The sequence below is a fragment of the Myodes glareolus genome, chromosome 16 (genome assembly GCF_982192425.1).
Source record: "Myodes glareolus chromosome 16, mMyoGla1.1, whole genome shotgun sequence".
Lineage (NCBI taxonomy): Eukaryota > Metazoa > Chordata > Mammalia > Rodentia > Cricetidae > Myodes > Myodes glareolus.
Genome location: NC_142041.1, coordinates 14,248,446 through 14,262,036, shown reverse-complemented (window position 1 = coordinate 14,262,036; position 13,591 = coordinate 14,248,446). Strand labels below are relative to the sequence as shown.

At 38.2% G+C, this 13,591-nt stretch overlaps 1 protein-coding gene across 3 annotated transcripts; it reads left to right on the top strand.

The window, feature by feature from the left end:
* Positions 1–30: 30 nt before the first annotated feature.
* LOC125391369 (uncharacterized) lies at positions 31–11,036 on the top strand. 3 transcript variants are annotated; one of them, XR_015735085.1, is made up of 3 exons: positions 31–415; positions 6,468–7,508; positions 8,236–11,036. XR_015735085.1 is itself a non-coding variant. In XM_085677058.2 (2 exons), the coding sequence occupies exons 1-2, from the start codon at positions 372–374 to the stop codon at positions 7,384–7,386; spliced, it is 963 nt and encodes a 320-aa protein (XP_085533184.2). In that variant the 5' UTR covers positions 31–371; the 3' UTR covers positions 7,387–11,036. The 3 variants fall into 3 exon arrangements, 1 of the variants encoding a protein (XP_085533184.2); XR_015735084.1 differs by having other exon boundaries at positions 8,232–11,036; XM_085677058.2 differs by having other exon boundaries at positions 6,468–11,036.
* Positions 11,037–13,591: the final 2,555 nt, after the last annotated feature.

Here is a 13,591-nt window from a genome sequence, read left to right as displayed (position 1 = left end):
GCCAGTCGAGCGCCGCACGCACCGCGCAGGCGCTATCAATCGATCGCGCGGCGGACTGGGAAGGGTGGGTCGTTGGAATTGGGACAACTCGGTCCCGGGCCGTCCTGACCTGCTCCCGGAGGCAGAGGTCTAGAAAGTCTGTCTTACCGCGACTCGCGTTGCTGGATAGTTGGAATGGGACTTGCCCGGGCTTTCATGCCGACGGAAGCCCAGCCCTTGGCGGTAGACAGTTGTCTCTTCCAACGGAAGCCCTCCGAGTAAGCGTCTTTTGGGGCGCGGAGTAGTCGTGGCTGGTCCATTTTGAAGCAAGATCTTGAGAGAGCCCTGAAGTCCACTCTTGGCCTCAGCTGTACTAACCCTCTCTCCTGCTGATGGAAACCTATTTAGGAGAGGACGGCCTTGACAAAAAGCCGAGGTAGGAAATTGATTATGTATGTGTACACACACACTGTTTGGGTTGTTTACTTTGTTCCTGTGTGAAACTTTTTAATAAATCAGGAGCCAATGAACATTCCAGACATTAAGCCTCGAAATGTCTTCTTTCCAATGAAAACAATTAACTAAACCACGTACCGTGTCACTAATTAAGCACGTGTCACCAAACATGGAAGAAGACCGTGTTAGAATAATAGTAGTAACTAGTGTGTGCTTTCACTCTTGAGGGCTCTGGGTGACACAGTCACTTCCGCTTTGACCAATCACAGTTTCGATTGTAATGAAGCATTTCAGCAGCATGTTAATCCTCAACTCCTGCTTTCTGTTGTTCTCTTTTGCCTTTCCCCTCAGTATTCTTGTGAGGTAATAAAGAGGGGACAAGAATTGTCTCTTTGGCACATGAGAAACTAGGTCTCTAGGGGTAAACATCCCCAAACAATGTATATGTGTGTATACACACACATACATACATACATAATCAGTTAGACCATTTACTACCAATTCATACTATTCTCAATTATAACTCCATTCCAAAATTATCATTAATCAAGATCTACCACCTAGTAAGATTCTCTCTATACCAAGATAACGGGTTTTTATGGGTCATGTATGGGGAGACCAGAGCAAGATCTGGGATGTCTGTACAGTTATGACCACTGAACAGTTCCCAAGATTTCCATAATTTTATTGTCAGGTTCAAGAGAGTCAGGACAAATGGTTAACTGTGGTGCCTGTTAGCACACCTCTGTGCTCTCTCAGAATCACAAATACCTGTTACAGAATCCACGATGGCATTCTGGCTCCCTAACTCACCTCTTGCTATTCCCCTAACCTAAAATTCTCCAGTCCGTGGCCTTCCCTCCCCACAGCTTCTCATTCCTATATAATCATGCCATTTTTGCTATGCACCATCTTGGCTCTTGGCCCTCTTTCTTGGTCCCCACTCTCTTGGTTCTCTCTTGTTCCACCCTGTCCCTATGGCAGGGGCCATTCTGCTGGCCATGTTTAGTCTGCTGCTTTCTCTTCCTGCTCTGGACTCTGCACGAAACTTCTGGCTGTAGCTTCCCTCCTATCTACAATAAGACCTTACCCTCAACTGTACCTTGGAGAGGTCACGCCCTCACTTTGTCCATTTATCACTTTTTAAAAGCATGTAAAATTTTGCCCAATTTTTTTAAATGATTAATTTTTATTTTATGTCTATGTGTGAATGTCTGGTGCCTGTAGAAGCCAGAAGAGGATGTCAGATCCCTAGGGAAGTAAGGCAGTTTTAAGCTACCATGTGGTTCCTCACCAAGAACAGCAAGTGTTCTTCACCTCTGAGCCATTTCTCTAGCCTCTAATTTCCTGGTTTCTACCTGGACTGTCTGGCTGTGTTGTAGTTCTTTTTATATTTTGGATATAACTCTTAGGGGATGTTTCCTCTTCTACAGACTGTCTTCCCACTTATTTTTTCTTCGATACTTGGCCCTTTTCCTGTTGTAGAAGGCTACTGACCTATAGTTATGTCATCTTGTAAAAGAATTCCTGGTCTTTGGTCACTTAGATCGTGTAGCATGAATAATAAAAACCCAGAGAAAGATATTGGGGTTCAACCCAAAAACCAGAAAAGCAAAGCAGCCAAGCTTTGCTTGGTAGAGAATCTTATCTCTACCAAGGCGACCACAGACGAAGCAGACTAAGCAGCCAGAGCCTCTCTCTCCTCCCATGTTATATTCCCTCTAGTACTGGGATTAAAGGTGTATGACTCCTTAATACTGGGATTAAAGGTGTGAATTACCACCACCAAGATTTGTTTCTTTATTGATCTTATGTAGCCCAGGGTGGCCTTGAACTCACAGAGATCCTGGGTTTAAAGGTGTGTGCCACCACTGCCTGACGTCTACTGACTTATCTATTGCTTATCCTGAAGCTTTATTAAAACATAAATAAAATATCACTATAAGACTGGCCATACATTTCTATACAATGTGACCCAAAGATTGTGAGAACTGCCTGAACACTTACCTGCTATTTTTCCACTTTTGTAAACAATGCTTGCTTGCTGGAATGTCCACAATTGCCTTTCTATATATGTCATAATTGTGGTCCTTGCCTTTAAAATCTTGAACTGAAGGTCGAGATTGCTAGCCGCTACTCTGCCTAGAACCAACAGCCCTGCTGGTGGCGAGTAAAGACTCCATCTGACTTATTCAGGCATCTTGGCAGTTTTTCTCTTCAGGTACCCCATAACAGTACGAAATCTCGGGAGAAATCACCAGATCCAAGGTTATGAAGAGTAACCATTGTCATTTTAATAATACTGTCTTTTAATTCATTAAAATAAAATTACTTCCATTAATTTGGAGCTACTTTAAATTTTTTGGCAATGTAATTTTCAGCATGTGATTTTTACTATGGCTAAATTACTTGGTATTTCAATCTTTCGAATGCAATTGTAAATGAAATTCTTTCTTAAGCAGCTCTTTCAACTTATTTGTTGCTAGTGTTTACAAATAAAATAACTATTCTTGCACTGATCTCTCATCCTCCAGACTTGTTTGTTTATTCGCTCTAGTATTTTTTTTTACTTGGTTGGTTTTTGAGACAGGCCCTGGTTGGTCTCTGTTGACCATCACTGTCAGTAGAGCAAACAGCTGCCGTTTTCATGAGTTCCACTTTTGCTTACTTGGAATAGCTGAGCTTGTTCCTGTTGGAGGTCCATACAACTGGGCGGGGAGGGGAGTGAGTTTGTAGCCCCCTCTCCCAACTAGTTGTATGCAGTTCTGCCCCAATCCTGAGTGGGTAGAAGATAACGTAAGTCTACCCCCAGGGTGAACACACCCCTAACTTGTTGTGTGAGATTGATCTTGAATTTATTTTTCTGTCTCCACCTCCCAAGTATTAGTACTACAAGACCTATATCACCATGTCTAGTATCATTGTTTTTTTAAAAGAATGTTGTTTTGTGTTTCTAGCCATACATCCTATCTCAATCCTCCCCCTTCCCCATGAAAGAAAAGGTATTGATGCAAAAACCAGTTTTCATCTTAAAGTGAATAAGATATAATTTATTCTGGAGCCATTATGAGTGACCATGACTTAGGAACACAGATTTAATTTATCTTAAATTCCGTGTTTCAGTGTGGAAGCAATTTCAGGAAAGTTTTATACTTTTACAGAACTAAGAAAGTTAGGGGCTGGAGAGATGGCTCAGAGGTTGAGAGCACTGGCTGCTCTTCTGGAGGTCCTGAGTTCAATTCCCAGCAACCACATGGTGGCTCACAACCATCTGTAATGAGATCTGGTGTCCTCTTCTGGCCTGCAGGCATACATGGAGGCTGAACACTGTGTAAATAATAAATAAATAAATCTTTAAAGAAAAAAGTTAAAAATCAAAGCAAGTTTAGAATACATTGGTGGATATATCAGAGGTGGTTATAGCAAGATGTGAGAAACTTTTTCTAAAGGCCCAAGATGCAATCTGGTGATATTCTTAGCTTCTGGGTTGATAGAGCCAGTAGTGTGCTAAGTTAAAATTTCAAAAGGTTTATCTATTAGTCACAAGATTGTAGTTTAGACACAGAGGTGAGCCAGGAACAATTGTTCCAGAGAGCATGAAACGAGCCCAAGTGATGTTTGAATGAAAATGACCCCCAAAGGGAGTGGCACTATTAAGAGGTATGACTTTGTAGGTGTGGCCTTGTTGAAGGAAGTATATCACTGTTAGAAATGGGCTTTGAGGCCTCTCATGCTCAAGCTACTCCCAGTGAGACAGTCCACTTCCTGTTGCTTTCTGAACAAGATGTAGATAGTACCATGTCTGTCTGTATACCACTGTGCTCCCCACTATGATGATAATGGACTAAACCTCTGAACTGTAAGCTGCCACTTCAATGAATTCTTTTATTATAAGAGTTGCTGTGGTCATGGTGTCTCTTCACAGCAAACCCTAAGACATAACCCTCTTCATAGAAACCCTAAGACAGTGAGTCTGCTGAATTCCAATCTCTCCCCAGTACTGTGGCTGTGATTGGTCCTTCAGTCTCTGCAGAGCTGTGGCTGTAGCCCGACAACTTGTAGTATGCTATTGAATATAAGTAAACATAGTTCTTTTTCTTGTCCTTGACCTTAGTGGGGAAAGCTTTGTCTTTTCATCATGGAGTAGGATGTTGGCTGTTTTTTGTAGACACTCCTCAGCATGTTATATTCCTAGTTCTAATTTGTTGTATCATAATTTAGTGTTGAGGTGATTAGGTGCTATTTTCCTTTATCCTATTTGTTAGTTTCCTGCTGAAGGACTTACTATAGGTCCCAACTTCCCTTGCTGACTATGGTAGTCATCCCCACCAATTTAGCCATCTGTACACATGGGTGACAAGATGTCCCCTTGACCTGAATAAATATGGTTCCACTTAGATCAGACCAAGCCTGTCTTCCTGTCTTCTCTCTCTATAGATGCTTTAAAATAATAATAATAATCTAACACTACAAATGTGGTGTATACAGCTGGTTTTATATGTTGAGCCACTCTTAAATTCTGGATAGCCCAGTCTTTTAAATATGATCTTAGATTGGGTTTGCTTGTATTTTGTTTAAAAAAATTTATTACAATCTCTGTTGATAAAGAATGGAAACCTATAGTGGGGCCTTGGTACCTGGGGTAATACTAGTTTCATAGACTGTTTTGGAGATGTTTTTTCATGTAGTTTGATATAGTTGAAAAGTATTATTGTGGAAGGACAGAATTACACTGTGAAGATCTCAGTTGGCTGTGACACCTCTTTAGAGTTAACAAGACTCCATCCCACTGAGGTGGAACCCAGTGATGGGCTCATCATAAGAGCTGTTACATGGGCAGGAAGAAAGGTGAAGGAAGCAGAAATTAAAGAATAATTTAAAAAATCAGATTAGTCAGTTACTTTCCTTTTAAGCTAGGACAAAGAATAACTTAAAATAGAGTCAATATATGTCTTTTATGTGAGGATTACAGAGAGTGAATTTCCTTATACTAACTGAAACTAGGTTTTTTTGTTTTTGTTTTGTTTTGTTTTGTTTGGCAAATTTGACTTTCCCCTTGATATCTGGAAAGATCAGATAAAGTTTTCAGTTTGGGATAAGTGGCTCCATTTTGATATATAGCCTGGTATTCTGGGCTATAGTGCAGTGTGGAATAACAAAAACAGCTTCCTATAGTTTTTAATGTAATAGATTGATAGAATTCAATCATCTCTTTAACCATCTAGCTTTTCCTTGTGGATTTTTTTTTTCTTATCTGAGTTCATTGTTTCTGTCTTCTTAGAGCCAGTCTGGGCAGTTTGTATACTTATAAGAATTTATTTCATTTTTATCTAGGTTGTTTAATATTTTTACAGCACTGTGGTTTGGACCCATGACTTCATATGTTCTACCCATAGCCCACTTTTCACACATAAGAGTTGTTCATAGTATTGTAATTCTTATTTCATTAAGTGTGCCAACTTAATTTTGTAATTTTGTCAACTTTACGTAAACTGAACTCACTTGAAAGGAGGAAGGCTCAATTAAGAAAATGTCCCTATAAGATTGGGTTGCAGGAAAACCTGTAAAGCATTTTCTTAGTGACTGATGGGAGAAGGGCAAGCCCATTGTGGGGTATGTCATCCCTAAGCTGGTGGTCCTGGGTTCTCTAAGGAAGCAGATGGAGCAAGCCATGAGGAGCAATACAATAAGCAACACCCCTCCATGGCGTCTGTATCAGCTCCTGCCTCCAGGTCCCTGCCTTGTTTGAGTTCCTGTCCTGACTTCCCTCAGTGATGGACTCTTACCTATAAGCTGAAGTAAAATTCCTCTCCAAGTTGCTTTGGTCATTATTTCATCGCAATAATAACCCAAAGTAAGAAACTCTTTATGTTCCTTAATTCAAAGACTTTTCAAAAAAACTTTTGGTTTTGTTGATTCTCTGTTGTTCTTCTAATCTATCAATTCTTTAAGATTTCCTTCTAGGTTTCAGGCTGGGCCTTGAAGAGGAGCTGCCACCAATGGTGTTGTGTGCTGTGTCTTTGCATCTGCAGGGAACTAAAAAGAAATCAGGGCGAACTTCAACACCACGACATGAAGACAGTGACCTATGATGATGTACATGTCAACTTCACACTGGAAGAGTGGGCTTTGCTGAATCCTTCCCAGAAGAATCTTTACAAAGATGTGATGCTAGAGACCTACAGGAACCTAACTGCTGTAGGCTACAGTTGGGAAGACAAATATACTGATGAATATTGTCAAAGTTCTAGAAAATATGGAAGGCATGAAAGAAATCATACCGAAGAGAAACTGTTTGAAAATACTCAATGTGTTAAAACTTTTCCATATCACAGTCATCTTCAGATACATGAAAGAACACATGCTGGAAAGAAACCCTATGAATGTAATCAATGTGATAAAGCCTTTGCAAATTATAGTCATCACCAAAGTCATAAAAGAACACATGAATGTAACCAGTGTGGAAAAGCCTTTACACGTCATAATCATCTACTAATACATAAAAGAAAACATACTGGTGAGAAACCCTATGAATGTAATCAGTGTGGTAAAAGCTTTTCACAACACAGTAATCTCCAATATCATAAAAAAATACATTCTGGAGAGAAACCTTATGAATGTAAGCAGTGTGGTAAAGCCTTTACACGTCATAGTCACCTTGTAATACATAAAAGAAAACATACTGGGGAGAAACCCTATGAATGTAATCAGTGTGGTAAAAGCTTTTCACAACACAGTAATCTCCAACATCATAAGAAAATACATTCTGGAGAGAAACCTTATGAATGTAAGCAGTGTGGTAAAGCCTTTACACGTCATAGTCACCTTGTAATACATAAAAGAAAACATACTGGGGAGAAACCCTATGAATGTAATCAGTGTGGTAAAGCCTTTTTATGTCATGCTTATCTTCGGCAACATAAAAGAACACATACTGGAGAGAAACCTTAAAATTTAATCAATGTGATAAAGCCTTTGCATATTACAAGTCATCACCAAAGACATAAAAGAAGACATACTGGAGAGAAGCCCTATGAATGCAATCAATGTGGTAAAGCCATTACACCACACAGGTATGTTCAATGCATGAAATAACTCATACTGGAGGGGAACCTTCTGAATGTAATCAGTTTGACAAAACATTTGTAAGTTAAAGTAGTCTTCTAAAACTTAAAAGAACTCATACTCATACTGGAGAGGGATTTTATGAATGTCATCAATGTGGTAAAACCTTAGCACGTATCAGTCTTCAAACTAATGAGAAAAAAAAACATACTGCAGAGAAACCCTATTAATATAGTCAGTGTGGCAGAGTTATGCAATTCATGGTAGTCTTTACACAAGAGTAAACATTTACTGTGTAACTGGGCTTTTAACGCCTGTACATATCACATAAATCTGACGATCTGAAAAAATGCATACTATAGGGAAAAACGCACATTATAGGAAAAATTACTACAAAGGATTTGGTAAGATCTTTAGTCGATATACCTACATTCCATTACACAAGATTATTTTTTTTTCTAGAAAAACAAAACCTGGCAAGTATCAACAATTTGTTAAAGAATTATGATGTCTTTTTACTTTGTTTTTGCATGCAAACTCACATAGACAAACAGCCTATAAATTTAAATTATAAAATAACCCTTTTAGATTTCATACTTCTTTTTAATCATAGGAAATAAGAAATCTGTGAGTAAAACATTATAGATTTGTACTAGTGCATTTTCTGTTGCTGTAATAAAGCAATGTCTCAGTTAACTTACAAAAGGGTTTAATTTGTCCCTTGGTTTCAGACAGATACAGGATCATCAAGAAAGTGACTTGGTAACATTGTCAAACATGGCAGCTAAAGCAGGACACTACACTCTTACATCCTCAGCCTGAGCCATGAAGCAGAGAGTAGAAACTGGAAATGGTGCATGACTGGAAACCCAGGCCCACGCCTAGTGACGTATTTCTTCAGCAGGGCATCATTTCCTAAAACTTCCCAAATGGGAACACCAACTGAGGAGGATTGATTTCTCTGACTTCAAGCCTACATGCCAGCTTTCTTTTTCATGAACTACTTCATGATGAAGAAAAACTCTGCAAGTCTTTAAATGTCTCAATACCCGTTACAGGAATGAATGCTTATAATAGAAAAAAATTCATGAGAGAATGTTTGTGTAAAGATTTGTTTAAATTTAGGTAATGCAATATAAGTGTGTCTTTGTGTAGGTGTGTACATTCTGATTCCCAAAGTTAGACCCTCAGAACATCTTGCAGCATGAAATACAGGAAGTTGCCAAAAATCTGTCTTTGGTCCTGAGAATGAGCTCAGCCATGTCTCTAGCCCTTTAAATATTTTAAAGCCTTTAAACAAACATATATATATATATGTTTATATATATATATATGTTTATATAATATATATATTCTTGATATCAGGAACTAGAGAAGAACTCATTCAAAAGGAAAATCCTATTTATGTAAATGATTTTGTAAAGAACTTAGATGTCACAGTTTCTTCAGGTTAAGGAAATAAAACTTATTTCATCTATTTTCATTAAAACCTTGAAACAAACTACATATGTTGACTCAAGATTGATGGAGATCACTACATTGTGCTTTCTATTTATCAACATTTGAGGTGGATATTAAAGTGTGCTATATGTGTGGCACATCTATTTAGGCAAATTCAATTTGTGTTCCTTATATTCTGTGGCCTTTGTTCTTCTTTGATTGTGCTTTCACTTAGAGACATATTTTTTTGATTGCAATGTATAGAATGGGATGCCCATCATCTCAATAGCCCATTGTTCATTTAAGTATCAGGGAATGTGTGATCGTTCAAGTAAGTGTGTCTGGGAAAGGGTGGTGGGTTGCTGTTTTTTTTTTTTTTCATATTTTGACAAATTCCCTTAAGATGTTTGTTATCCAGCTGAGGTTGGATGCCAGTAACCTGTCTGTAACACATCTGTACTCATGAACCTTATTTGCTAGACCCTGAGTAGAAGTCCAAGGGTAGATAATATATCCGCAATGTTTGCTCTGTTGTCAGTATGTTTTAAAAATGTTAACATTAAAATGCTTAAGAGGGGAGAATGTATGGAACACTAAATACCTCATGTGTGTATCCAAAGTAGCAGTTTCATTTCACTGGTAGGGATATCAAAAGGTTAGTCATCAACTATATATATATATATACATATACATATATATATGTATATATATATTACAGTATAGCTTAGCATTCTATAGGTATATGTTACTTAATGTTCCATGCATCTTTGTGTCCCCATTTGTTAGCCATTTGACACTTTATCTTGAAGTATTGCTTTCTTAGGGAATAATCCAGAGATACCTATAAGGCACTGACAATAATTATTCATTTTAATTTCTGTCTGGTGTGTATAACGTGATTATGGGTTTTTAGGACATGGCATATAAGTGAGGACCAGAAGACAACTTTGTGGGATGTACTTTATTTCATATGCACATGGTGATCAAGGTAAGATCACCAACCTTGCACACCATAGACGTTTCTTCCTGCTTTGTCTCACTAATTCTCAAATAAGGTTAGTTTAAAAATGACATCAGTAAAATAGTCTTCTTTTCAGACTGTAAACATTTTCATCAAAGCATAGAGTAAAACAGGAATTGATTAATAAATACTATTTGCAAAAAAAAAGAGATTTCCTTCTAACAGCTTAAGAAATATCCAAACTTTTCTGAAATGACTGAACCATTTTATATTCTCACCAGCAATGTATTAGAGTCCAGTTTCTCTACATGTAGTTCTTGGCATTATTACTATTTATTTTAAATTTCCCATTTCTGTGCATGTGAGCATATATTCACATGCAATGGCACATGTACAAAAGACAGCTCTTGAGAGCTGGTTCTGTTCTTCCAACATGTGGGACCCAGGAGTTGAACTCAGATCAGACTCGGCAACAAGTGCCTTTACCTACTGAGCCATCTCACTAGCCCCATTATTGTTTTAGATGATCTAATGGGTAATAGTCTTACAGTCGTTCTAACTTCCAATTCCAATTAAGATTTGTGTTATCAATCATCATTCATATAGCTCCCTACATGAAATATCTCGTTTTTAAAATTAGATTTTTTTTTTACTGTTTAAAAAACCATTTATGTAATTTATATAATTACTTCTCAAGAGTTTACAAAGAGATTTTGTTTTTTTGAGACTGGGTCTTACTATGTAGCTCTGGTCTGGAACTTGGTGTGTAGACCAGCCTGGCCTTGAATTCTCAGAAACCCACCCACCTCTCTGAGATTAAATGTGTGCCACCACACCTACCCTTGCTTGTTTTCTGAATAGGCTCTTTGGAAGAACCAAGTTTGTAATTTTTGTATGAGGTGTAAGGTTTAGATGGAATTGTTCTGTCTACAGTTATCCAATTGCACACCCTGTGATTCTGTGAGGTCCTTTTAGCATTATTCCATTCATTTGTATGCGTATCTCTGCCAATATGAATTTCTGGCACTATTTAGTAATTTTTGAAACATTGCACTTTCCTTTAAAGCATTTCAGCTAGTTTAAGTTCTCACTGGGATTGTATAGGAATTGCATTAAACTTTTGCTTTGATTTGGATTGAATGAATGCATTTACTTTACTAAATCTTCCAATTTATTTTAGTTCTTTTTTTTTCTGATAGACTAAAATACAGGATAACATGAAAGAGGAGATCAATGTGGTAACAGTTTCCTTGGTTGGGAGTTCCAAGAGGTGCAGGACAATGTATATCAAGAGGTAGGGGCTTCATGTGACTATTTTCTTTTTCTTTCTTCTCTCCTTCCCTTCCTCTCTCTCTCTCTCTCTCTCTCTCTCTCTCTCTCTCTCTCTCTCTCTCTCGGTTTTTCAATACAAGAGTTTCTCAGAAACAGCCCTGGCTTTCCTGGAACTCACTCTGTAGACCAGGATGGCCTCAAACTCAAGAGATCCGGGTGCCTCTGCTGGGATTAAAGGTGTGCACCACCACCGCCCGGCTTTGTGTATTTTATACCTTCTAAAGCCACCAAGACTGCATCACAGGGTTTCCACCCTAGTAACTAAACCTGGCCATGTTTATGCTCTCGTGATTGTTGTTAACCTGACAGAAGTTAAAATCACCTGCCAGACTAGCGTATGGGCAAAACCCTAGCACCATGCACTAGGTAGAGATTCTGATTTACATAAAGTGGAATAAATTGCTGCGGACTGAATGCAGTGCAACCAGCTCCCTTAAACATCTGCCATTTTGTCTTCCCTACTAAAATGGACTGCAACCTAGAACTGCGAACTGAAGCAGTCAAATCAGTCAATCACAGCAATGGGAGTTGTCTTAATTCCAAAACGAGTTAAATTTGAATATATGCCTCAGGGGATTCCTTCAAACCATGTGGTATCCATAGCTTGATCTACAAACACCATTTACTTAGATATTCGTATCTTCTGCTATTGCCTTATAGAATTCCTTTTTCCTTCAAGTCCTGTAATTTGTTTATTTATTTGTAATCAATGGTAAATAGCGATTTAATTTTCCCCCACAATCACACTGATATAGTGTATAATCTCCAAAATGGTAAATGTTACCTCTTAATACAGTAGAAATATCTGGTTTCATAATTGGTGTATACCAAGTGCAAGTATCCTTTTTCCTATTTCCATTCATTTCTATGCTCATTTCTCTACACATGCTCCACAGATATACACATTCCATGTTCATTCTTTTTTTGAAAATCACTGTTTGTACCTCAGTTCATTCTATTGTGTGGGTTATTTATCTGGTCCACTTTTGACATTTGAGTTGTTTCAAGTATTTTTGCTACTTCTCTACTGAGATCTTTCATTGGAGTGGCTGATTTTCATTCCTCCTCCCCCAAATCTGAATTCTAATGCTGTTTCCAACGTTCTCATCCGCTGTCCCCAGACTCTTTCTTTAAGGTCCTGGGTGTAATCTCTACTCTTTCATCACTGGTGCTCGCTCTGGCAGGTTGTTGGTTTGGGCACGCTCACTTTTCATAGGGCTAAACATACGGAAGGAACTCTACACAAAGCATTTTTAAATGTCTACTTCTTCCACATGCCCTAGTGGCAGGGTGACTCAGGGAGGTTCTCAATATTAATTTATGTTTATACATTGCTATTCCACATATGTATGTAGTATATATTTTCTATATTTATACATTATATATTTATATCATTATATATAATATGTCATATATTATAAATATAAGACCAAAATTCATGTGAAAGCAAGTTTCTGGCTAAAGAATTTCAGAAAGGACAAAGGACAGTTTTTCCCCTTTTAAAAATTCAGTGTACAGGCCTGAAGAGAGAGGCTCCATTTATTTTTGGTGTTGAAAGCCAGGCCATTTTTCTAGTTCACCTTGTGTGCACCCCCAAAAGGATCATATTTTTATAGTGGTAGATTATTTCCACATCTTTCCTCATCTGAGCCTAAAGATAAATGTGCCACATCAGCTGTCTCATTAATTCTCTCTGGCTCTGGAGATTCCAGTTTCTTCATGGTGCATTGATTTGCATCATAATCTTACTCAGCGTTTTTAAGGTGTTTTGTAGTAGAGGAAATATAATTACCGTACAGGGGCACAGCGTGAAATGGTAATGACCGTGGAATTAGGTAAGTTAATGTGAATTCCAACAATTCTAGTCCTAGACACATTTTACCTCTGCTCTTTTTCCTCTTTCAGTTTTAGGAACTTGTACAAGAATAAAATGTTCTTGTGAGTATAGCAAGATTGCATTTATCTACTTCCAAAAAACAAGTTCTCCCTACTACAACAACAGGCAAAATTCTGTTATTTATGACTACAATTAATTAAGCATGCACTGGATTTTTTTTAAAATACAAAACTGATGAAATAGACATCAACACCTGAAGCTAGGGTCCCTACTCAGCACACTGTTAGTACATATGAAGCTAGGGTCCCTACTCAGCACACTGTTAGTACATATGAAGCTAGGGTCCCTACTCAGCACACTGTTAGTACATATGAAGCTAGGGTCCCTACTCAGCACACTGTTAGTACATATACAAGAACCTGGGTGTGATCCTAAGCATCACATGAACTGGGGATGGTGTCCCACACCTGCAAGTCTTGTAATTTGGAAACTGAGGCAGGAGGACTGCTATGAGTTCGAAG